Raw genomic sequence first — 27,612 nt, forward strand, 5'->3', positions numbered from 1 at the left:
GATGTGCAGGCAGATTCCAGAAACATCTGGAAAGACATATGTACTGACAGAATATGATTGAGCAGAATCAGAGGACCTTGTACACAGTAACAGCAACATTGTGCAATGATCTCTGTCAAATAATATGTCAATAAATGACTTAGCTCTTCTCAGCAATATAATGATCCAGGGCAACTCCAGAAAATGCTACAGATATCCAGAAATAGAACTGATGGAGTCTGAATGCAGATTGAATCATACTATTTTTACTCTTTTTCTTTTGTGTTTTTTCCTTTTGATTTTTTTCTTTTGCATGATTAATATGGAAATATGTTGTACATGATTGCACATATGTAACATATCAAATTGCTTGCCATTTCATGGAAGGAGGAGGAAAAAAAATTGGAAAGTGAAATTTTAAAAAAGACTAAATATTGCCTTTACTTTAAAAAAAAGAAATTATCAAGGAAAACTGCACTGATATTTTAGAACCAGAGGTTAAATAGAAATTGAAAGAATCCACTGATGGCCTCCTAAAAGAGATGTTAGCATGAAGATTCCCAAGAATATTATAGTCAGGAGCGGCCAGGTAGCACAGCGAGTAAGAGCACCGGCTCCAGTGTCAGGATTGACCTGGAGATCAAATCCTGGGCTCACACACTCAGCACCACACCCAGAAATAACTGGCCATGTAACCTTGAGCAAGTTACTTAACCCCGATTGCTTTAAAAAAAAAAAAAAAAAAAAAAAAAAGAATATTATAGTCATATTCCAGACCTCACAGGTAAAGGAGAAAATATTGTAAGCTGCCAAAAAGGAAACAATTTAAATATGGTGGTGTCACAGTCAGGGTAACACAAGATTTAGCAGCTTCTACATTAAGTGATCAGAGGGTATGATATTCCAGAGGGTAAAGGAGTTAGGTTGATAAACAAAAATCACCTACTCAGCAAGACTGAGTAAATCCTTCAGTGGGAAAAATGGGAATCCAATGAAATAGAGAGTTTTCAAGAATTTCTGATAAAAAAAAGATCAGAAGTGAAAAGAAAATCTGACTTTCAAATATAAGACTCACAAGAAGCTTTATGTAAAAGGTAAACAGGAAAGAGAAATCATAAAGGATTCAATAAATTTAAACTGTTCATATATATTTTATATGCCTACAGATAACTTTGATTACTTCATCTAAAACTGCCTGTCCATATCCTTTGACCATTTACCAATTGAGGAATAGCTTTTATTCCTGTAAACCTGACTCAGTTCTCAACATATTTGAGAAATTATGTCTTTATCAGAGAAACTTGCTGGAATTTTTTTTTTCATCATTATTATTACTAACTTCCAAAATGGAAGGGAAAAATGATACCTGTAACTCCTAAAAACTTTCTCATTATTAGGGCAGTTACAAGGAGTATACATAGGGTATAGTGTACACAGAGAGTACAACTGTGAATTGAACATGATGAGATGATTATCTAAAAATAAAAAATTAAGTGGTGAAAAAGGGGAATGCACTGGAGAAGGAAGAAGGAAGAGATAGAATGACTTAACCTATCCGGCATAAAAGAGATAGAAAAGCACTTTTATAGTGTAGGGGAAGATGGGGAAATGGGGGAGAACACATGAACCTTACTCTCATCAGAACTGACTCATAGAGGTAATAATAGGAAGGAAACGGGATAAGAAAAAGGGTTGGAGGCTTTGATAGAAATTGGGGTAGATAAACATTAGAAGCAAAATACTTTTGAAGATGGACAACATGAAGGGAGGCAGGGAGAGAGAGAGAGAAGGTTAAATGGGGGAAAATGATGGGGGGGTGGTAATAATAACTGTGGATAAAATTCCAACAAGTTTGTCTAATAAAGACATCATTTCTCCCCTATGTAGAAAACCAAATCAAATTTATAGGAATAAAAGTGATTCTGCAATTTATAAATGACCAAAGGATCTTAACAGGCAGTTTTCAGATGAAGTAATCAGAGTTATCTCTAGCTATGTGAGAGAAAAAATGCTCTAAATCTATTGATTAGAGAAATGGTACTTAAAACAACTCAGAGCTACCACCATACACCTTTCAGATTAGCTAATATGACACAAAAGGAAAATGACAAATGTTGGAGAGGATGTAGGAAAATTAAAACACTAATGCACTGTTGGTGAAGTGATTCAACCATTGTGGAGAACAATTTAAAACTATGCTCAAAGGACTATAAAGCCATGCATGCTTTCACCAAACAATTCCACTACTAGGTCTATATTCCAAAGACCTTTAAAAAAAAGGCAAAGGACCCGAATGTACAAAAAATGTTATAGCAGCTCTTTTAATATTGGCAAAGAATTGGCCATGGAGATGATGTCTATAAATTGGGGAATGACCGAACAAGTTGTATAAATTGTGATTGAATCTTGTCGTGCTATAAAAAATGATGAGCAGAGTGCTTTTAGAAAAGCCTGAAAAGACTTACATGAACTGATTCAAAGTGAAATGAGCAGAACCAGAAAACATTGTACACAGTAACAGCAAATTGTACAATGATGAATTGTGAAGGACTTAGCTATTCTCAGCAATACAATGATCCAAGACAATTTTGAAAGATTTATTATGAAAATTATGATCCATTTCCAGAGGGAAAAAAATGATAAGTCTAAATATAGATCAAAGCATACTTTTTCTTTAGGTTATTTTTGGGGGATTTTTGTCTGTGTTTGCTTTCACAACATAACCAACATGGAAATATGTTTTGCATGAATGCACATGTATGACCTATATAAAATTATTTTCTTTCTTAGTGGCAGGGAATGGGGAAGGTAGGAGTGACAGGAAGAGAATTTGGAACTCAAAAAATTTTTTAAATGAATGCTAAAAATTATGCTTACATGTAATTGGAGAAAAAAATTAAATGTTGTTAAAAAGAGAAAAGGCTTTTTCATCATCCTTGCTGCTTTATCCTAAAGACCATGGGATTTTTTCATTAGACTTGCAGTACAAATTTTCCATAAGTGTTGTCTCCCTTGTTAGAATCTCTTGAGAGCAGAAACAGACTTGCTTTTCTACTTGTATCCTTAGTGCTTGAGCATTTGTTTATTCATGTCTGACTCTTCATAACTCCATTTGCAGTTTTCTTAGCAAAGATACTGCAGTGGTTTGCCATTTCCTTCTCCAATTCATTTTATAGATGAAGAAACTGAAGCAAACAGGGTTAAGTGACTTGCCCAGGGTCACACAACTAATAAGCATCTGAGGCCAGATTTGAACTCAGGAAGATTAGTCTTCCTGACTTCAGTTCTGCACCACATAGCTACCCCACTTTTCCCTTAATGCTTCATTTATTCATTCAAGCAGGAAGCAGCAACAAGGAGTGTGGAAATCTCTGGAAACAGAGAGGAAAGCCAGCTATGGAAGAAGAACTCAGTTTTTGAGAGAAAATTATTTTTCACCCCTTACAGGGTTGTAAGGAGAGGATTTCTGTCTCTTCTGACTTTAGAAACTTGGTCTAAGAAATAGGTCAATTTCATAGTGACAGAACCATTAGAAGAGAGAATGAAACAGAAAAAAAAACATATTTTATATCTCCTTCCCACCCTTGCCTATCTTTACTATCTTTGTGACCCTAGGCAAGTCATTTAACTTCTGTATGACTGATGTGAGGATCAAATGAAATATTTATAAAAGCACCTAACACACTGCCTGACACAGAGTAGATATTATATAGATATATATTTTCTTCCCTTCCCTTCCAATGGCAGGGACCAGTGGGTCAGGGCAAGATTTGGTGGGGGCACAGGCAGTTCCGCCAGAATTACCCTCACATCCAGTACTTTAAAAGATTCTGGAGATTTTTACATACATTTTTGGGACTAATGGCTATTCACTTATATTTTTTTCTATCTTTTAATAATATTTTTTCCACAATATTGTGTGAGTTGCATTCGTGGACTCCATGTTCTCAAAATGTGAGGCCGAAAAAGACTCACTCACTGAGTAAATTCTTTGATAATTATATCTCCCAGAAGACTGGACATAAGCTTTATAACATGGCAACATCACTGATTTGATTGGATAAATAAACTTATAGTGAATAAAGTTGAAAAAGAGGATGGAAACATCTTGAGGGCTGTGAGATATAGGAAGTTAATAGCCACAGGGAACTTGAGGGAAATAATTGAAGAGACATGGTGGTGATAGGGAAAGATACAATGAAAGGTTTGTTTTTGGGTGCCTGAGAAGTCAAGAGCCCTCCCCAAGTTGCACCTCAGGTTGCAGTGGTAAGACAAGTCAATAATATTCCCTGGATTGTGGAATGAAGATGGAGAGGAAAGAGAACAAGCAGAATGGTTTATAGCCATGTGGTATGGGTGCTGAAAGATGTTTGCTATCAAATTTTAATTCCATCTCATTCACCATTCTGTTAAGTTATAATTACATGTCTTTTTGCTCTAAATTCAAGAGTTATTTGGTTTAATCTAATGTAAAGACTCATTTGAATGAGCACTTAAAATCATATTTGAATAGATGGTGACAAAAAATAGCATATTGAATCTGAGAAATAATGAAGGGTCCAAGAGTCACATGGAAGATCTGTGTGGACCAGGACTACATTTGCTTAGTGTGAAAATTGGGGCTGGGGATGAGCAGAGTGCATTATCTCAAATGGAGACACTGATCTGAATTCCTGAAAGAATATAATAGTTTTTCATGTCATGAAATAGAAGAAAGCCCAAATTAAACCTCAGGGCCCCAAAGCAAAATGGAATCATGAATGCCAGAGTGGAAAAAGACCTTAAAAATACTTCATTTAAATGCTTCAATTGTCCTTTTATCATTCTTTTTTCTTTTTTTTTAGCAAACACTAACCTCTGCTCACTCCTGAAACTGCCTCCCCAAAATAAAAAAAGAAAAAAAAAACCTTTATAAAACAAGTTTACCTAATCAAACAAAATTAACTATCAATAACTGAAAATGTACATTTTATTCTGCATCTTGAATGTAACCTCTTTCAGGTGATCATTAGCATGCTTCATAAGTCTTCTGGAATCATTGTTGGTCATTGCATAAATGAGAGTTCTTAAGCCTTTAAAAGTTGTTTGTCTTTATAATATTGTTATTGTATGAATTATTCCCCAGGTTCCACTCACTATAGTCTATATTAGTTCATCATTCTTCCCAGGTATCTCTGAACTTGTCCCTTCCTATTCATGTATAATCTGTTAAGCTCTTCTCAACTAATGAGAACCATCCCCTTATTCTCTAGTCCATTTCTGAGACATCCTATAAATATATTTGTATGTATGAGTGCTTTCCCTTCTGCTATGATATTTTTCAGGTAGAAGTCTAGTTGTGGTATCATTAGTCTGAAGGGTATAGAGTTTAGTGACCTTGGGAGTATACTTCCAAATTACTTTACAGAATGACTGGAATAATTTAAAACTGTGCCAACAGTGTATAATATGTGGCTGTCTTCTCAAAGTCAACCCAATAATTGTTATTTTCCTTTTCTGTCATCTTCAACAATATTATTAGGTATTAACTAAAATCCTAGAGTTGTTTAATTTGCATTTTCTCTCATTATTAGTGATTGAGAGCATTTTTCAAATGATTACTGAAATATTGGATTTCTTCCTTTGAAAACTGTCTGTTCATCTTCTTTGATATGATCCTGTTGGGGAATAGCTGCCATCCTTCTATATTTTAATCAATTCCTTATATAACTTGCAGATAAGAATTTTTCTTAAAAAATTGCTGCAAAGTTGTTGGAGATTTTGTTTTGGTTTGGTTTTTTGCCCAGTTAACGGTTTTCCTTTTCATTTTAATAGTACTGATTTTGTTTATATAAAATCTCTTCAATTTTATGTAATAAGAATTGTCCTTTTAACTTCTGCAACCTTATAACTTGTTTAGTCAGTGATAATAATTTACATATATGTGTTGAAATTATATTTCCCTTGGGGTGGCTAAGTGGCACAGTGAATAGAGCACTGGCCCTGGAGTCAGGAGGACCTGAGTTCAAATCTGACCTCAAACACCTAACACTTACTAGCTGTGTGCCTTGGGCAAGTCACTTAACCCCAATTGCCCTGCCCTCCCCCCCAAAAAAAAGAAATTATATTTCCCATTTCCACCACAATCAGAACCACTTGAATTTTCCATTTAGAGCAGTGAATAGACCTCATAAGAAAGGTTTAAGCTGAAGGGGAAATAAAAATTCAAGTGATTCACACCAAATGAGCTGCCTAGTTTCCCTAATGCTTCAGCCCCAACAATACCAATAATTCCTTTACCCACCGACTTTTGTCTTTAGGAAAAGTGGAAAAAAATGAAGAAGGGGGGATTATAACATAATAGGTATGTAATAGATTAACTCTATTCAGAAGAGAGGAAACATAATCAAATCTAATGAAAATCCATAGTACAATAACTCTTTACAATAACTCTTTACCTAAAGCACTACTTATAAGAAAGACAACAGTGAAGCAAAATAAATAGGTTTCAATTCTGCCCAGGTAGAACAATACCAAAGATTGTTGGAGATTAGTTCAATTATATTTTTATAAGACAGGTCCATATGTCTAGGATTGCCCAGGAGATAAACTAGCACCTGTGATGGTGAATAAAGCAAGTAATTGCTTGTCTCAATATGTTGTGTTTAATGAAACCACCCCAAAATCCATCAGGTATTATTTATGTTCAATGGTTGTTGTTCTTCATTCTCTAAGAGGACCAAAATGGCATCACTATGGTGGAGTCAAGGTATACAGTATGTTGACTGTGGTTGATCAGACCAGTAAGAGCACAGGAGACTCTACCACAAGTTGGGCACAAATAGTACACATGAATATTTGAAGTAGAGATAGCTACATTTTTGTATCTCAGTTTCCTTTGAGCTAACGCAATTCTGCTTAACTCAGAGTACAGTGCCTTCTTTGATATGGACACATTATGATGCACAGTCCTTTGCCAGTGTCTCCCATGTCACACAATCAATTCCAAAGTTCTTCAGAGAGAACTTGAGCATCCTTGTATCACTTCTAACTTCCATGTGAGCATTTGTTTTTTTGTGACTTCTTGGTAAAACAGTCTTTTAGGCAAACATATTGTGGCCTTTGAAAAATGTAGCCAGCCTATTGAAGTTGCACTCTGTGCAATAGAATCTGAATTCTTGACAGCTCAAGAAAGGACCTCAGGGTCTAGTACCTTATCCTGATAGGTAATCTTTAGAATCTTCCTAAGACAATTCATATGGAAGCAATATAGTTTCCTAGCATGGCTCTGATAGATTGTTTAAGTTTCACAGGCATGCAAAAAGGTCACCTCTCTAGAACTTCTGCTTGGTAGGTAATCTAAACCTTTTTTTCCCAATACTTTCCTTCAGAGCCCCCCAAAGACTGAGCTAACTCTGGTCATGCTTGAGTCAACCCCAGCACCTATGCGAACATCTCTGGAAAGCATAATGTGAAAGTAAGTGAACTTATCCACAGCATTCAATATTTTTTCCATTTGGTATAAAACCTGCGGTTCCACATATGGATGGTATGGTTCTAGTTGATGGAGAATCTTTGTTTTCTTGTTGACTGTTAGTCCAAAATTAACACATGCAGAAGAGAATCAATCCATACTTTGCTGCATATCAGCTTCAATGGCTGCATTCAGTGCACAGTCAACTATGCATAAAAAAATTATGCACCAACTCTTTCTATTTGAGTCTTGACTTGTAGCACTTTCAAGTTAAATAATGTTAACTATAGATACAACAATATTATATATTATACTGTTATACTGTTTTCTTATTAAGTCTCAAATTTGGCTCAGCATACTTTGTAGAGTATAAAAAGCACAAATTTAGACAAAACCAATTTTTGTACTTAAGTATACTTATACACTCTGTATTTGCATGTACCAAATTTAAAAATGTAACTTTTAATAATATTACCTTATATTTACATAAAGTATAGGTTTTCAAAAGACTTACACACATGTAATTTCATTCAATATTCATAATCACCCAGTAAGATAGTCAAGACAACTGTCATGATCTCCATTTAATAGATGAGAAAACTAAAGAAGAGAGAGTGTCTTGTCAAAATCATATGGCTACTTTGTTAAAGAGCCACAACTAAAATTGAGGCCATCTAGCTCCCAGAACAGAGATGATTAGAGCTGGAAGTCTTCTTAGTTCCCATTCAGTTGGTTTTCTCTGACACATAACATAAGTAATTGACTAAATAAGTATATGTGTATTATGGGATACAATGACAAGCCAATATTTGAAGAGAAGCTAGAGAATCATCATGTTTAGCAATATACAAAGATAGACAAGAAATTTTATGGCATGGTTAAATGCATGTATGTTTATAAACACATATACATATTTATTTACATATATATATATGCACCTGTGTACTTATTTTTGTATATGTGCATGTATATAATAAGCTCACCTTTATCACAGTTTTTCCATATCTTGCATCTGGTATTCTCATAATTTGTGTTCATCCAACTAAGCAGGGTCCTTTCAGGTTTAGAGTACACATTACTAGACAAAAAGTGTGGGTTGATCCTTGGAGTCTTCTCAATGTTTATGGTAGGCATGTTACTGCTACTCAACGGTACTATCCGAGAAAGAACAAGCACCTGAAATTATGAGAGAGACAAAATCATTTTCACAAATTCTGGGCGTGGTGACAAGATGGCAAAAAATATCTGAAGAGAAGCTGAGGAACTATGATATTTATTAATTTATAAGGAGCGGAGACAATCTTTGTGGCATGGATAAATGTGTCTTTTTTGAAGACAAGTGGGGGGCTTGATGGACTCACAGTCATATGGTCTAAAAGTTGGAAGTGATCTTAGAGCCATCTCCTGTCTAAAGCATAATACAATATGTACAATATTACCAGCAAGTGACTGTGCTGTATGTAGACCTCCAGTGAAGAAGTCGCTATCAATTTCGTATTTGACAAGAGCATCAGAAATTCTAAGACTTTAGTCCACAGGGAAATTGCATTGTACATCAAAGGAAGAGTCAGGAAATTGTATAACATTAATTTTTACTCAGGCCAAAATTTTCTGACTTCATAAGTAAGAGTAGTATGTCAGTTTCTTATGTCAAAAGAAAAATATTAGTTGATTATAAAGATAAACCCAAAGGTTTATCTGATCAATTAAATCTGAAAGGAATCTCTAAACAAAAGTTGTAAAGATTAGAAGATATTGAGTAAGGAATACACATTTTAACTAAACTCCATAATTCTTTGCCTTTGAGGTGAACAATTAGAAGAGACTTCTATGGACAACTAGTTCAACACATATTTAAGAGAGAATAAATATACTCTGTATAATATGCCTCAAAAAATGATCACTCAGTCTTAGTTCAAAGACCCCTAATGAGAAGAAGCCCATTATATTACCTCCTCAGACATATCATACTTCTGGACAGCTCAAATCATTAATCCTAATTTTTTTAAAAAATAGTTTTTCTGTCAGTTCTCTTAATGGTAGGTTGTCTTTCCCCACCATTGCTCTCTTCATGCCTGTCTCTTCTAGACTGATGCCTCAAATCTGCTGTTGCTGTTGTTGTTTGATCCTTCATGTCAAAGAAGACCAATGTTATCCCAAGGGGGATATCTTGACTTGCATATGAATTAGAGTAAAGCAAGGCAGAGCTGCACAAAGTCACCAGCTTCACTCTCTCTTCCAGTCACTGAATTCCAGTGGGCAAGACATAAGTCAAGGCAACTGGTGATGACCTGGAATGAAGTAGGTGGTGTTGACCGTTCAGAATTAAGATCTTTCTCAGACCTCAGTTTGTCTATGGCAATGTCCTTTCAATAACTAAGGTCTAGGAAAGAATCAAGACAAAAGATGGCCGAATTTGATGGCTCAGAATTTAGAAATAGCAAGTAACTCTGCCTGGGATTAGACCAAAAAAATCTTGTGTGGAACAAAAAATAGGTTCTATGAGAAAGCCTCTCCTTACAAATAAAATGCATGGATTTTAAGATGTGTTTGCTGCACAGAAGCCAACTTGATCCACTTTTCCCCTACTTATCACCCCTGTAACTTTCCAGACTCCTTTTCCATGACTTTCCCAGGATGTTTTTCCCTATTAGAATTAAAACTTTTTGATGACAATGACTGTCTTTGCTTTTATAACTATATCCCAAGTACTTAGCACAGTGATAAGATACATAGTAAAGCACTTAATAAAGGCATTTTCATTCATTCAGTCATTCCTTTATTAATTTCCCTTCTTTTTTCATTAAATTCCTATTTTTCAGAGAGGGTTTCCAGATGTCTGTATCTGTGGGGTATCATTATAGACCTATTGATTCTCTATTAGCAATGGAATAAAAAGCTTCAAATATTATTCATTTCATTTTCCTTATTCATTCTTAAGGTTTCAAATAGGTGAATTAGAAACCAATATTAAACTACTCCTTTTGTCTTATGAGAGAGAGATATATATTCAGGATTCAGAATGAGCCAAGCACTATAATAAGATCTCGGGTACAAATATAAACAAGTGAGATCGTTCCTACCTTCAAGGAGTTCACATTTCAATGGGGGGGAGGTAACATAAAGGCATCTGGTAGGAGTATAATGTATGGCATGAGCTAGACAAGTAGGTAGCATGGAAACATATGTCCAACAAGATAAGACAAAAGCTTGTCTATCAGAACTAGGAGATTCAGGAGGAGAGTCCAGGTTTCAAAGGATATAGAGTTTGTGGAGACGAAGATCCAAGTAGGGTAGTAAGGGAATCTAATCAAAAGTACTCAACTAGCTCTTTAAATTTATTTTTCCTTTACCTATCTGTGCAAAGCATCCCATAATTTCTTCAGGGGAAGGTGACTGGAAGTAGCATTCAATCAAATAATCAATTGATCAATAAGTATTCATTAAAACACCTACTAAATTCCAGGCACTATGTTAGGCACTGAAGACACAAGCACAAAGAATTCAAACAGAAGCTATTCTCTAACAAGGGGAGAAAACAAGAACATCTAAAAATATATACAAGTAAAAAGGAATTTAAGTGCGGGGGGAGTACTTGCAATTGAGGGGATCAGAAAAGGATTCATGTGGAAGTTAGTATTTGTTCTGGTTCCTGAGGAAGACAGAGATTGCATGAGGTAGAAATGAGACAGGAATGAGTTTCAGGAATTGGGGACAGCCAGTGCAAAGTCACAGACACAGGAATTAAAATGTCGTGAGTGAGGAAGGCCAGTTGGCTCAGATAGGAGGAGAAATAATGTACAATAAGCCTGGAAAAATAAATTGACACCAGGCTGTCAAGAGATTTAAAAGCTAAATCAAGGAGCTTATCTTTGGTTCTAGAGGTAATAAAGAGTCACTGGAGTTGATTGAAGAGGAGAGCAGCAAGTTTACAACTATGCTTAGGGAAATTCACTTTAGCAGCAGCATGGAGCTTGGACTGAAATGGGGAAAGACATGAAGCAGAGAAATCAGTTAAGAGGCAGTTGCACTAGTCTAGACAGGAAATGTTGAGCTAAGGTAGAAACTATGTGAGAAGAGAGAAAGAGGCAGGTGCAAGAGATTTTGTGGAAATAAGAAGCATAGCAAGATCTTGCAACTGATTGCGTATGTAGGGTGATGGAGAGTCAGCAGCTGATGATAATTCCAAAATTGCAAACCCAGGAACCAGAAGAACGGTAGTGTACTTCTCAGAAAAAGGAAAGCATAAAAGAAGGATGGGTTTGGGGAAAGGGAAAAAGATTTCTCTTTTGGATAGTTTAAATCTGAGATATCTCTGGGACAAGAGTTTAAAATGTCCAATAAGCAAGCAGCGATGCAGGACTGAAGCTCAGGGGAGAGACTGGGGCTAGATACACCCACATGTATGGCTAGGGGGCAGAATAAATAGAATGCTAGAATTTCAATCAGGAAGATATAAATTCAAGTTTGGCCTCAGATACTTACTAATTGTGTATCTGTGTGTATGTGTATATATACACTTTGGAGTCCAGAACAGGGATGATAATTAAATTCATGCCAACTGGTGACATCACTGAGAAAGGTAATGTAGAGAGAAAAGAGTAGGCAAAATAGGACACAGACTTAAGAAATACACACAGTTAGGAAGGAGGGAAAATCTGGATGATGATACAGCAAAGAAGATTAAGAATGAATGATAATATAGATAGGAGGAGGAGTGATATGGTAAGTTGTCAACAAAGAAGACTGAGCATTTATAATGATGTGATTCTACCTACCTGTCTAATCGTTCTCAGTCTCCTTTGATCCTCAAAACAACCCTCTGAGGTAAGTGTTATGATTATCCCCATTTTATAGACAGTGAAATCGAGTCTGAGGGAGGGTAAGTGACTTACCCAGTGTCACACAACTAGGTAAGAGTCTCCAAGTTCAGTGCTTTTATCCACTCCACTGAACTGAAGAAAATGGAATAAATAGTACTTGAAGATATTTTATTCCATTGGTTACTGATAGAGAATAAATAGGCATATACTGACATCCCACTCAGGGCTACAATGAATGGAATCCTCACTTTTCTGGACTATGTGATGTATGATGAAATAAAAGGCCTCTGAACAAACCAAATAATTATTCTTAAATCTGTACAATAAAATTAATGCATTTTAATTAATGCATGGCCGAAATTATCAAATAGAACCTATTTATTCTTATTTTTCCCATAAATTTGGCTGGTTCCTAAGCTACAACAGGATGGAAACAACAAACTAGAAGGAAAAGGGAGATGGCTAGCAATAGTGTCAGTCACACTGAAAAGAGAAGAAAACAGAAAACAATCTCATGTTAAGAGAGGCATCAATAAAACTATGAAAAGCAGATGTAATCATTTGAAATTACTGTGACTGGAGACCTTTCAACATAGCACTTGCATACCTTACTATCAATCAATCAGGAAACATTTATTTAATCACCTACTATGTTCTAGGGAATGTGTTCAGCACTGGGGATGCCAAAGGAGGCAAAAGACAATCTCTGACCTTAAGGAGCTTAAAATCTAATGAGGAGCTTACAATCTAATGATTACAATCAATAATTATTCGTCAAGGAGCTACATGTGCCAAGAATTGTGTTAAGTATGAGCCATACAAATACAAAAATAGAAATCCCTATACTCTATTGGAAAAATATAATGTATTGACAGATAAATACAGAACATATAGTTATTTCAGGGGTGGTATACTAGCAACTCAAAAAGTCAGAATAGGCTTTCTTATGAGGTGGAACTTAAGCTAAGACTAAAAGGAAATTAGGGATTACAATAGGTGGAGATAAGGAGGAAGAACATTCTGGAAATGAATGGCAACTTTTGCAAAGTTAAGGAAATAAGAGATGAAATACCTATGCAGGGAATGGTAAGTAGATACCATTGTATTAAGACAGGGAAAAACAACCGATGTTCATAGTGACTGATCAAACACAAGTTTAATTAATAACAATAATAATAATTGCTAGCATTTAGATTATACCTACTATGTGCCAGGTGTTGTGCTATGTACTTTATAAACATTATCTCATTTGATCCTCACAAGAATGCTGGGAGTTAGGCATTATGATTGTTCCCATTTTATAGTTGATGAAACTGAGGCAAACAAGTTAAGTGACTTGCCCAGGGTCACACAGCTTGTAAGTCTCCTACAGATCTTCCTGACTCCATTACCTGCACTTTATCCACTACACCAAAGTTTTATTTTAAAAAGACTTCAGAAATATATCTATTAAAATACTATTTATAAAATAGTATTTAACATGAAAAAAGTTCGACTCTCTTGACAACTCAGTGACCCAGAAAAACCATCTCTTAAGTGTTCTAGTAAAGTTTCTCTGTACATTTAACTCCTATGTATCCAGCAAAAATATAATAGACTACTCTTATTTCACTTTAATTGATCAGATTAATTACAGAAAGAATAGAACTGATAAATGGAACTGATAATATTCTAATAAATAGAGCTGAAAACACAGCTGAATAGGCATTGTCACAGCAAAGTATCATTTTAAAGTTTTCTCATAATACAGATTTACTTTACTACCAAATAGAACTTGTACTAAGCTATAAATAATACCACACAGATGAATAAAATTAGCCCCCTCTCCACACACCCTCCCATGGTTCTTACTTTATCCAATAAAAAAGAGTTGACTAGATAAATGTAGAGATAGATAGCAGTTGTGTTTTGTTTTGTTTTGTTTCATTTTGTCAGTGGGGATAAAAGGACTTTCAGTACAAACATTTATAACTTTAATTTCTTTAAGGAAATAATAAAATCTTCACAGAAGTCATATCTAAGGAGTAGTGAATATTATGCCAGAAACTGTTAAGAGTCTCACTAATTTTGTGACCCTCTGTAGCACCAAACTGTGAATGCCACAAATCTACCTCATCTTGAATCAAAGATGTTCATTTAAAAAAAACTATTGTAAGGCAGATTACTATTTTTTAATTGTGGGTTGTTGTTGTTCAGTCATTTCAGTCATGTTCGACTCTTTGTGACCCCAATTGGGGTTTTCTTAGCAAAAATACTGATTTACCATTGCCTTCTCCAGCTCATTTTACAGATTAAGGAATTGAGTTAAACAGGGCTGAGTGCCTTGTTTAGCTAGTAAGTGTCTGAAACTAGGTCAGAACTCAGGTCTTTCTGACTCCCAGTGCTCCCAGGGCTTCCAGACTCCCAATGAAACCCAGGGCTCTATCCACTCCTCCACACAGCTTCCCCAGCCTGGGAGGAAGGAAAGGGGCAAAGATATATATGCTATAAAATCCCTTCAATTTAGTATTCTATGTTTTTTTTTTCCTTCCAGAGTCAGTCTTTTGGGTAGAGTGAGCAGACTACTATGATTTTTAAAAAGTTTCTCCCTTGCCCAAGAATATCTCTTCTTTTCTGTCTGAAATTTTACCAGAAAATTCACTTGTGTTAACAACCAACAGCTTGGATAAAAATCAGTGTGGTTTCAGTTTGGATTATGTTGATCATATTGCTCACCTCTAAAACCTAGTTGAGATACACTGGGGCGTTCCACTGATATGGGATAGAATGAATGTGATAAACAGGAAAATAAGAAAAATAAACTTGGATTATAGACTATAGATGAGGCTGGAGTAAACTAGTGCAATGAAATGGAGGAGGGAACTTTGGAGGAGAACTGTCAAAGTCATAAGTCTAGGGACACAGGCGGGATTAGAAGGGATTGGTGAGGGCATATAATATCATGTGCAGTTATACTTTGGTATTGCTTTAAAAGACTTTTGGAAGAACATTTTCATAGCAGGGTTTAACCTATAACACGGAACTATGACATAAATTCCAAGGGGGGCATTATAGCAAGGTTCCAGGGGTTCTACCAATAATAATAATTATAACAATAAAAGAATTTTACCTTATATGTCTGAAGTAACACATCTGTCCAGACACGTTTACTCATAGCTTCAAACTTAGAGTCCTCTACAATCAAAGTATACCTCTCAGGAGTTTGGATATTCTCAGATTCCCCTTGACTGGCAGCCTTTAAAAAATAAAATTTATAAAATAATTCTAAATTTTTTTATCACCAAGTAGACTGTGCTATCTACCTTTTCCTTTTCAAAGCATATAGACAAAGATGGGAGGTTATCTATTTTAATACCTCATTTTACATATTGGGAAACTGAGATCTCTAACCTTTAAGAGATTGTGAGACTTGCCCAATATATATGCCCAGCATATAGATCTTAAGTGGAATACATGATAACACCTATTTTAACAGTTTGTTGTGAGATCAGGAAGACTGTCATGTAGGAGGTGGTACTTTATCTGAGTTTTGAAAGGGACTAGGGAGTCTAAGAAGCAGAGAGGCAAAGAAGGAATGAATTGTAAGCATTGGGGATGGTCTGGGGAGATGTTAATGAAATGTCATGCACCAGTGACAGCATATAGGCTGTTTGACTGGAACAGAGAAGAAGATTGCATGAAGAGGAGCAAAGTATGATGAGTCTACAAAGGGAGGCCTGAGCTAGAAAGGGAAGGACCTAGAAATACCATTTTAACTTGCATAATATCACTTTTTTCAAGTAGAAAAACCAAATCAACATAAGAATAAAGTTATCCCTCTCTGACCTGAAGTGTGCATATACATGTTTATGTGTGTGTGTGTATAAAAACATGGAATGGTCCTGACTCATACCACAATTTAATCTCTGCATAGGAACAGTATATAAAATATTTACGTTTAAAGCAGCGAGAAGAAGGATGGTTGCAAGTCTAAAAAGGTACATAATATAACATTACTTTCAAGGACAACGCCGTTGTCAATTCCCTTTCACAATAAATAACGAGAGCATTCTAATAATTTTTTAAAAGATTAGCAACAAGTTGATTACAAAACCTTTTTTATAAATGCTTATAACAACTATAAAGCCACTATGCTGTAAACTTTTCCAAAGCGTCATTTCTTCCCTTACTTTCATTTTAATCCATTTCTTGTAATCTTCTGGTTCAAGTAGAAATTCAGGAAGTATATAGGGAAGGCATGCTCCCTGAGTTCTTTAAAAAAAAATAAACAGTATATTGGTAAGAACATCTAATTTTTAACTAAAAATAAGTAACAACATTAGAATATTTAGCATTTGAAAGGGCTTTATTGGGCTAGAACTCCACAAAATATAAATTTTAATAAAATTTAATTCTAAAATAAAAAATCCAAGTAAAAACTGTACATAACTTTTAAAATTTAAATAATTTTCAATCAATCCATAAGTATCTATTAGTATACTATGTAAATGTGGATGACAAAATACCTATAGTACTTACCTCACAGGGTTGTAGTATGTATCAAAAAAAATTTAAGTATCTAAAACAAGGATAGTAAACCTTAAAGTGCTGTTTAAATGTCAACTTTTGTTACTATCATTATTTTTTTTACTTTTTTGGATTTTTTTTATTTCTTTCAGAAAAATGATTCCATCAGTTCCCTGTGAAAAAACAACCATTTTACAACCCTTAGTCTTAAAGTCTTACCTGGGACACTGAGAGGTTGAGTGATTTCCCCTGGGTCACATAATTGGTCTGTGGGTGTATGTGTGAGAGAAGTGGGGCTTAAACCCAGATCTTCCTGACTCTGAGACTAGGGTTGTATGTTTTCTTTTCTTAATCAATTATGCCACTGTTATTTATTCTCTTCTCACCTAATATTTAATAAACTAATTACTATCATTAGTATCTACTAGGAAAATACCATGAAATATTGAATAGTATGAAATCAGTTCAAAGATAAACTGTAGATCTTAATATAAGGAGATGTTTCACTTTGCTAGAATGGGATCCTTGACTGAAATATGGTTTTGGAAATGTATATACAGATATAGATAGATAGATAGATAGATAGATAGATAGATAGATAGATAGATAGATAGATAGATAGATAGATAGATAGATAGAGATAGACAGATTATAGATAGACAGATTATATTGTTCAGCAGCAACAGAATAGATAAAGGTAAAGTAGTGTGATATATTAAGTAGATATATTCATGTCTAGAAACTAAGGAACTACATAGAAGTATAGTTGAGAGGCTTGGCGTGAAAATTAGTAGAGAAAAAACAGGAATATTGTTTCATTGGATATACTTCAATGGATTACCTGGACAGAAAGGGGAAATACTTGAAATACACAGGAAACAGATTACAAGTCTGTCATGGAAATATGATGAAGTAATTATGTGAGATTTCAATTATCCAGAAATATTTATATAAGCCAGCCAAGCTGAAGGAATGGGGCACTCTAGAGGAGAGACAGGTAGCAACATGCACCAGGTAAGTCAAACCACAACCACCTACTTTGAACACTATCTCCCTTCAGACCCTGATGGAGACAGCCCAGGACTCTGAATCCAAGAACCTTGGGAATAGTGACATCTCACAGTCCCAAGAGACCTAATTCTCACTCAGGCCCTGCAGCTATCATTAAGAGGAGAAATCACTGTGGAGAAGAGATTCACCTTCCTCATGATCACCAACAATAGAAGCTGGCCAACTGCCACCAGTGGGGAATAAGCAAAGGAGCCATGGCAGTGGTAGCATCTACCTCCCAGACTGCTTCCAAATCCAACCTCTCAGTGCTTTGGACAAATCTCTAATGCATAACATTGCAGAGAAAGTGCCAGTCTGCATTGGAACAGGAAGTTTCCTCATACAGGGAATTCTTTACAATAATGAAATCACAGATACAATCCCTATCACTATCCTCCCAAGATAATAATTTCATCATTCAATAGGTGAAGAAGGTGATAAAGAAAACTGTTATTCTGGACCTGATTCTCTTGATTACTGATGTGGACTTGATGGTAAGCTTGGAGTGAAATGATCAGCTGTGACCAAAGGGAAGAGGAAATCCCAGAAAAGTCTAGCCTGTAACCTAGATTTAGGGAAAGAAGATTTGTAAAGGAGCAGAGAAAGGATAAATAGGATTCCATGGTCTGAAATTCTGCAAAAAGAACTAGCCCATGAGTAAAAGGAAATTGAAGAATGAAATTCTGATAACAAAAATAATTTAGGGAAAAAGGGGGACTGGATAAATAAGGAGGACAAAATTAGATTAGAAAATGAAAGGAGGGTCAGGTAATGAAAGATGAATACATTTGGATGATGTAGTCCTATAAAAATAGTATCAAAAAAACAGAATACCAAAATAAGCTTGGAAGGAATGATGAGGAAAATTACGACTTTTGGGTCTTTTGTTTTAGGTTGGTTTGAGCTTTTGTGTGGAGTGTTTTATTTTTTATGTTTTTGGATGTTACAAGGGAAAAGAAAATTCAGAAAAAAAATGGAACCACAGTCAAGATGGATGGGATCATAATAACTGTGAAAGAAAAATGATAATAGAATTGATTTTTGTATTCTCTACCAAGAAGAATAATCTTTGGGCTGGAAAAGGGAAAGAAAATGGGTAAAGGAGGATTGAAACCCATGATAATAGGGAGATCACAACAAAAATCTACCTGCTCCAGGAAGGCTTATGAAGGTGCCAGGTTCAGGCAAGTTTCACCTCACAGTACTGAAAGAATCCCAAATTCTCAAGATTTATAAGGGGGCCTCAGAGATCATTTATTCCATCCTATACATGAACAGGAATCCACTGCAGAGCATTTTGCCAAAAAGGTCATCCAAGCTTGACTTGACCTCCAAGAAACAGAACTGGATACTTCATTCCACTTTGGGGTATTTAATGTTAGAATTTTTATTTCCTCTCATGAAGCATAAACAGCCTCTTTTTTACTAGTTCATTTATTTGTAGTTTTCAACATTCACTTCCATAAGTTTTAAATTTTCTTCCCCTCTCACCCTAAGACAGCTTGCAATATGATATGGGCTCTACACATACTTTCCTATTAAACACATTTTCACATTAGTCATGCTGCATAGAAAAAATTATAATGAATGGGAGTAGCCATGAGAAAGGGAAAAAAATAAAATAAAAAAGAAAATAGTCTGCTTTATTTTGCATTCAGACTCCATAGTTCTTGATCTGGATGTGGATGGTATTTTCCATCATTAGGCCTTTGGAACTGTTTTAGAACAATTGCTGAGAGTGGCTAAGTCTATCAAAGTCAGTCATCACACATTGTGGCTGGTACTGTGTAGTGTCTTCCTGGTTCTGCTCACTTCACTCAGCATCAGTTCATATAAGTCTTCTCAGGTTTTTCTAAAGTTGTACTGCTCATCATTTCTTATAACACAATAGTATTCCATTATACTCATATAACACAATTTGTTCCATCATTCCCTAATGGATGGGCATAATCCCCTCAATTTCCAGTTCTTAGCCACCACAAAAAGAGCTGCTATAAATATTTTTGTACATGTGGATACTTTTCCCATTTTTGTGATCCATTTGGAATATAGTCCTGGAAGTATTTCTGGGTCAAAAGGTGTGTACATTTTATAGGCCTTTGGGCATAGTTTCAAATTGCTCTCCAAAATGGTTGGATCAGCTCGCAGCTCCACCAACAATGAATTAGAATTCCAATTTTCCCACATCTTCTCCAACATTTATCATTTTCCTATTTTGTCATGTTAGCCAATCTGATAGGCATGATGTAATACCTCAGAGTTGTTTTGATTTGTATCTCTCTAATCAATAGTGATTTAGAGCACTTTTTCATATGACTATAGATAGGTTTAATTTCTTCCTATGAAAACTGCCTATTCATATCCTTTGACATATGACATATCATATCAATTGGAGAATGACTTGTATTCTTGTAAATTTGACTCAATTCTCTATATATTTTAGAAATGAAGCCTGTATCAGAGACATTAGATGTGAAAATTATTTCCCAATTTTCTGCTTCCCTCCTAATCTTGGTTGCATTGACTTTGATAAACATGCCTTTTTGCAATTCAACCTCTTGCTACTTCTTTGGCTCTGGCAGCATGCAAAACAAATCTATTCCCTCCTAGATATGATTCCCCTTTTATATGATTGAAAAAAGGTGATTGAACAAACCTCTAAAATTTTTCTTCTCCAAGTAAAACATATACAAGTCAAAGGATCAGAGATCACAAGTGAAGTCAAGTCAACAATCATTTCTTAAGTATCTACTATGTGTGCAGCATTCTGCTTAAGTGTTGGAATACAAAGAAAAGTCAGGGCAGTCAGGGGAGCCTCTGTCCTCAAAAAGCTTACAGACTAGTGGAGGAGACAACATCCAAACTACATGAAAAAGCATTATATATACAAGAAATTTGGGGATAATCAACAGAGAGAATTTCTTAGCATTGAGGATAGATGATCAAGGCCTGTTTCAGAAGGTGAGATTTTAACTAAGGACTGGAAGGAAGCCAGAGAAGCTGGGAGGCAGAGTTGTATGAAAAGGGAAAGAGCTCTAGAAATGTTGGGGGTCAGCCAGAGAAGACACTTAAGAGTCAAGAGATAAAATATCATGTGCAAAGAACAGCAAACAAGCCAGTGACCCTGGATCACAGAGAAAATATAGGAGCATAAATGCAAGAAAACAGAAAAGGAAGGGAAATGCCAGATCATGAAGGACGTCAAAAGATAAACAGAGAATTTTCTACTTGATCCTAGAGATAACGGAGACACTGGAGTTTATTTAAAAGAGAGACACATGGACTTTAGGGATATCAATTTAACAGTGGAGAGGAGGAGGGATGGGGGTAGGGAGGTTAAATGTATGGTTTAAATGGACCTGAGGACCCATCTAGTAAAATCTCCTCATTTTACAGATGAGGAAACTAAAGCCCAGAAACATTCAGGGCCTTGTCCAAGGTAATACAAGCGTCAAGAGCCAGATCTTTAGACTCCAAATGCAGGTTCTTTCCATTGAACCTCCATTCTTACAACTTGCCCTTATTTGATATATTTTTATAAACATTCACCATCTTGCTTATTAATGTCCAATAATTGGAACTGAACACCGTATTTCACATGTGATTTGACGAAACTTAGAGCTGAGTCTTCATTAATGATCTTTGAAAGAATACGGTAAACAAAAAGAGGCACCTCAAAACTGGAAGAGGAAAAATGCTGTTCTAACTCCCCAAGAAGAAAACAGAATCAAGTCTGAAAGTTTTATTATAGTTGGTTTGGCTTCAATTCACAGGAAAATTCAAAAATATGCAATTAAAGTGGACAGTTAGGAGAAAGAAAATAGTGATCATGAGTGTGATAATGATAATCATCATCAAAGACAATGCCAGAATAATTTCATTTTGTTTTTGACTGGGCTACCAAGGATTTAGGTCAAGGGAATATTTTAAATATAGCTCACCTTGATTCAAGGCAAAAATATGATAAAGCCAGAGCACAGATGGACAGAGTCAAGATAGCAGAGTAGAAGCACAAACTTGGTGTGGGATCCCCTCCAATCACTTCCAATGCACATAAAAAAATTTTTCTAAACAAATTTTAGAGCTAAAGAACCCACAAAGAGACAAAGAGAAACAAAGCTCCCACTGAACTCCCGGCAGGCTGACAGGAAGGATCTATAACACCAGGTTGGGAGCTGAGCGCAGCCCCACGTGACCTGCATGGTTCCCAGCCCCAGGATGGCCCAGACCAGTGGTGGGCTGGATCAGACTTCAGGAGAGAGAACCACTAGAAGCTGCGGCAGATTCCAGAATTATCAACCCTTAAATGCCAAAAATAAAGTAAAAAGTCAGTGTGGAACTTTGTGGGAACAGGGGGACCGAAAGCACAGACTGGCCCCTGCCCTGAGGTGAGATAGGCAGAGGTGTGATGGCTGTGCAGCTGCCATTGCCTGGATGCCTCAGGAGCTCTTAGTTTGCAGATTACAGTAGGACCAACCAAGTATTCAAAGGGTAATTGCTCTTGCTTTAACCTGCTTGGATCTGGGTTGTGGTCTTGGGTGGTGGTCCTGGGGTGTGTGACCAGTGAGCCAGAGGTTGTGGTGTCTATAGAGAGAACACCCAACTAATAGCTCCAGCAGCTGTGAAAACTCCAGTGATTTGGGACGAAGTTCTCTCCATTTTGGAAGGAGAATTGTACTGTGACAAAGTGCTCAAAAGTCAAGTAATTGACTGGCAAGATGAGCAAGCCCAGGAAATGTAATCAAACAATAGATTCCCTTTTCAAGGACAAAAAAGGATCAAGGCATGGAGTGGGAGGAAGACAGTGAAGTCAGAACTCCTGCATCAAAAGCCTCCAAGAAAAATATGAATTGGTTACAGGCCATGGAGGAGCTCAAGAAGTATTTTGAAGGGGCAGTCAGGTAGCACAGTGAGTAAGAGCACCGGCCCCAGAGTCAGGATGACCTGGGATCAAATCCAGGCTCAGACACTTAGCATCCACCCAGAAACACCTGGCTGTGTAACCTTGAGCAAGTTACTTAACCCCAATTGCTTAGGGGTGGCCAGGTTGCTCAGTGAGTAAGAGCACCAGCCCCAGAGTCAGGATGACCTGGAATCGAATCTGGGCTCAGATACTTAGCACTACACCCAGAAATAACTGGCCATGTAACCTTGAGCAAGTTACTTAGCCCCAATTTCAATAAAAGAAAAAAAGAAGTATTTTATAAACTTTTTTTTTTTGCTTTTTGGAGGGCAATTGGGGTTAAGTGACTTGCCCAAGGTCACATGGCTAGTTTTTGTGTTAAGTGTCTGAGGCTGGATTTGAACTCAGGTCCTCCTGACTCCAGGGCTTGTGCTCTATTCACTGTGCCACCTAGCCACCCCTCAAGAAGGATTTGGAAAATCAAGTAAGAGAAGTGGAGGAAAAATTGTGAAGAGAAATGAGAATGATGCAAGAAAATAATGGAAAACGAGTCAACAGCCTGCTAAAGGAGACCCAAAAATACACTGAAGAAAATAACACCTTAAAAATAGACTAACATAAATGCAAAAGAGGCTTTAAAACCAGTGAGGAGAAGAATGCCTTAAAAATACATATTTGCCAGATGGAAAAGGAATTTCAAAAATTCACTGAAGATAATAACTCCTTCAACATAAGATTGGAGCAATTGGAGAAATCAAGATACTATAAAACAGATCCAAACAAGTCAAAAAATAGAAGGCAATGTGAAATATCTCATTGGAAAGACCACTAACTTGGAAAATAGATCCAGGAGAGATCATTTAAAAATTGTTGGACTACCTGAAAGCCATGATAAAAAAAGAGCCTAGACACCATCTTCCAAGAAATTATCAAGCAAAATTTCCCTGATATTTTAGAACCAGAGGGCAAAATAGAAATTGAAAGAATTCACCCATCATCTCTTGAAAAATATCCCCAAAAGAAAACTCCTAGGAATATTGTAGCTAAATTCCAAAGTTCTCAGGTCAAGGAGAAAATACTGCAAGCAGTCAGGAAGAAACAATTTGAATATTGTGGAAACACAATCAGGATAACACAAGACCTAGCAGCTTCTACACTAAGGGATTGAAGGGCTTGGAATATGGTATTCCAGAGGTCATAGGAGCTAGCACTAAAACTAAGAATCACCTACCCAGCAAAACTGAGTATAATGCTACAGGGGAAAATAGGGTCATTCAATGAAATAGAGGATTTCCAAGCATTCTTGATGAAAAAAAACAGAGTTGAAGAAAAAAAAAATGATTTTCAAATGTAAGAAGCAAGAGAAGTACAAAAAGGTAAACAAGAAAATGAATACAACAAAGCCTCTAATATTATTTTTGTGGAAAGGATGGAGAGATGTGGGCTACATAAGAAAGATTCATAATTCATTGAATGGCCAATCTCAAACATCCTGATGTCAACTTGAAAGGAGATCTTTAGCGGAATTCCCCAGTGATCCATGGTTGGTCCTATGTTTGATTCTTTTGTTTAGTTTTGTTTGTACTTTTTATGTGTTATTTGGATAAAGAAACTTTCTGATAATACAAAAACTTGAGGATTACACATGGATTTAGTTCTTCTAATTTTAGGTTTTCTATAATCAATTAATCATTTATTAAGTGCCTACTATGTCCCAGGCCCTAGGTAATGGGAACACAAATACAAGAAATGAAACACTACAGTCAAGAAACGGATATTCCAGTGGAAATGACAAACTACATCAAACTACATATGTGTGTACATGTGTGTATGTATGTGTAGTGAAGTGTGTGTATGTGTATATGTTATGTATGTCTGTGTGTGTACAAATGTGTGTGTGTACGTTTATATAGAATTGATTTACTTGCCCAGGATCATACAGCTAATAATCGTATGAAGTCAGATTTGAACTAATTTTTCCTGACTCCAGACCCAATGCTCTATTCACTGAGTCACATAGCTCTGTACATATTTATATATGCTCAGAATAAATATAAAAAGACTAAATATCAAAACAATTTTAAATGCAAAGTAATTTTGGAAGGAGGATACTAATAGTTGGTAGAGGGGTGAGTGTTTTGGAAAATTTCATGTAGAACATGGTGCTTGAACAGAATATGGAAGAGAGGAATTCTCTGAGACAGAAGGGAGAAGTGAGTTCATGTCTGTCATGGTGAATAGCCAGTGAGTGCTAGAGCACAGACACAGGAAATGGAGTGATGAGCAACAGCAAGAAGGCGAGTTGGACTGAATCAGAGTGACAGCAATCTATCTTTGTACATACTGGACCTTTGGACCTATTCAATGTTAATCAATGCCCTGGAGTAATATGTAGATGGATTAGTAAATTACATATAGATCATAATTTGAAAACCAGGGTTTCAAAAGACTACAACAGGTTGAAAAATAATCCCCATCTAATAATATGAAATTTAAAAGGCATAAAGGTGAGTTCAAGAACTTTTATTTTTAAAAATCAAATATCTAAGTATTACTACACTTGTTTTTGTGTAAGGGGATGATTTGATAGGAAGAACTGTTACTTTTGCTTTTCTGTATCATGAAGAATAATCTTTCAATTGAAAAAGACAAGGAAAAAATCATTAATTGGGGGTCCAAATGTGGGTCAATTTCCCAAAATAAATAATAAGATAGTAAATGAGTACTTGTGGGCTAGTATGGTATAGTGGATAAAGAAAACTGGCCTTGGAGTTAGAAAAACCTTGGAATCGAGCCCCACGTGGCCCCTGGCCAATGACACGCAGCGAAGGGGAGGCTTGGTGGGGCCTTGTGAGTCCTACTGCCATTTACTAATTAATAAATCAATTAAGCAGTAAAAATGGCAAAAAGCTTACGGAGTAAGTGGAAAAGGAAGATGCGGGCAGAAAAGAGAAAGAAGAATGCACCAAAGGAACTTAGTCGCCTAAAAAGTATACTTAAAATAGATGGTGATGTTTTAATGGAAGAGGTAAAAGACATAGCAACCGTGGTAACACCTGGAAAAATCAAAGAGAAAACAGATTCTGTGGGAAAAGATCAAGAGGGTGAATCAAAAATGGAAGTGGATGTTAAAAGAAACAAAAAGAGTCTTTTAGATGAACATGGACAGTACCCAGTTTGGATGCATCCGAGACAAAGGAAAAAACTAAAAGCAAAACGAGGAAAAGGGAAAAACAAAGTGAAGGCAGCAAAAGCAGCAAAGGGTCTGGCCTGGTAGAGTCTTGAAGGCCTGGAAAAATATCATATGTACATGCTTGTTCAGAATATGTACTTTGATTGAATGAAAGTAATTTTCTTTCCATATTCTGCCCTCTTCGGTTACTTTGGCTGAAACATGGAATATTTGTCTTCCATACTTCATTTGGTTCTTCGTTATGAAACATTTTTTTTTGTTTGATTAGTGTTAGCTGCACCAAACTTTTATCTGGCTGTGTCAATGATTTATCTGATGCAGCAGTTTTCAGCAAATGAACTGTAATCATTACATGTTCCTGCATTTTTTGCAAATGTATTTCATAAAGCTACAGTTATCTGTTTTAGATAGCCCCACTCTAAAAAAAAAGTGTCATATTTTTATAATTTCTTAGACATAAGTGTTGTTTACCTAAACAGAACTTGTGTTTCTACAGTTTTTTTACTCTGTAAGGCAAAATAGAAAAATATATATTCTATGTTTAGATCATGAAGTCTGAAATTATATATGTCATTAAGAAATTAATTCTTTGTCTGAGGTCAAGAACTGATACTTGCATTCTTTCACAAAATACATTTTTATTGCTATTCTTTGTTTTTTTACATTATTTTTATTCCCACTGTATCTTTTCCCTCACCCGCTCCCAGAGAGCCATCCTTTGTAATAAATAATAAAAATTCAGCAAAACTCAAAAAAAAGAAAAAAAGAAAGAAAGAAAAACCTTGGAATCAAGCCCTACCTGTGACATGTCCTGGCAATGTGACATTGGGAATATTGTTGGGATTCCAAGATTGTCTAGTTTGCACTGAGGCAGAGTTCTAAGTCAACGGTACTTTATTAGGATCCACGGCCCCATATAATGAAGTGGACCTCAGTTCTTTCTCACTATCTGAGATACCCCCTTCCTCTAGGACTTTAGCTGTATAGTGCTTGAAATTCAGAAAATACAGGTGGGGCAGATAAAAAATACAGAGTGTTATTGGTGGATAGACCTTAACCTAGATCCTCCAGGAGGGTCTACACAAAATACAGAATCACATTGGTTGACAAATAGGCTAATGAATAGACCTTGACAAACTTATCTCGATCTTTCAGGAGGTCCTACCAAGTCAATGAGCACACCCATGGACTAAGCTGATAAACAAATGTGAGAACATCTACATAGGATCCAGGGCTGGTAGAAAAACAGGCTGCAGGTTGGCAACCAGGCTCACCCATTAACCAAGTCTTCACGGTCACCTCCCCATGGTTGTCAATAGAGTGATGACAGGGGACAGAAGGAGGTCTTCTGGTTAACTTCCTATGATTAAACAAGTAAACTTACAACCTACGGTTCACAACTCTGAGGTCTACAATCATTACCATATGGAATCATATCAAAATGAGTAATACCAATTGGAATAAAATAGGGGTCCAATAAAATAGCATTCCAATTAATGACCGATCACAATATCACATTGCATCTCCATACCACCCAGCTACTCACTAGACTCATATATCATATAGACTGTGTTCATATGCATTGGTAGAGAAAGTTTCTCAAAAAAAAGCTCCCTTTACTAATGAAATCATAGATGGGATTTTTTTTTAAGGCAAAGGAGAGAGAGAGAGAGAGAGAGAGAGAGAGAGAGAGAGAGAGAGAGAG

General features: G+C 36.1%; 2 protein-coding genes across 2 annotated transcripts in view; one reads left to right on the forward strand and one right to left on the reverse strand.

Moving 5' to 3' along the window:
• CFAP47 (cilia and flagella associated protein 47) overlaps nucleotides 1-27,612 on the reverse strand; it is a 963,244-nt gene that overhangs the window by 671,725 nt on the left and 263,907 nt on the right. Inside the window, exons 33-35 of the mRNA XM_069063838.1 lie at nucleotides 16,425-16,506; nucleotides 15,365-15,490; nucleotides 8,416-8,608 (exon numbers count right to left, since the gene is read on the reverse strand). Of these exons, the coding sequence (XP_068919939.1) occupies nucleotides 8,416-8,608; nucleotides 15,365-15,490; nucleotides 16,425-16,506 (401 nt within the window). The remainder of the gene's footprint in view (nucleotides 1-8,415; nucleotides 8,609-15,364; nucleotides 15,491-16,424; nucleotides 16,507-27,612) is intronic.
• LOC138142773 (protein LLP homolog) lies at nucleotides 25,512-26,453 on the forward strand. Its single transcript, XM_069063821.1, has one exon. It carries the CDS (start codon nucleotides 25,614-25,616, stop codon nucleotides 25,989-25,991), a length of 378 nt encoding a protein of 125 aa, XP_068919922.1. The 5' UTR covers nucleotides 25,512-25,613; the 3' UTR covers nucleotides 25,992-26,453.

The sequence above is a fragment of the Petaurus breviceps genome, unplaced genomic scaffold, assembly GCF_028583685.1.
Source record: "Petaurus breviceps papuanus isolate PSGF00001 unplaced genomic scaffold, PetGlider_PUasm1.0 90603, whole genome shotgun sequence".
Taxonomy (NCBI): domain Eukaryota; kingdom Metazoa; phylum Chordata; class Mammalia; order Diprotodontia; family Petauridae; genus Petaurus; species Petaurus breviceps.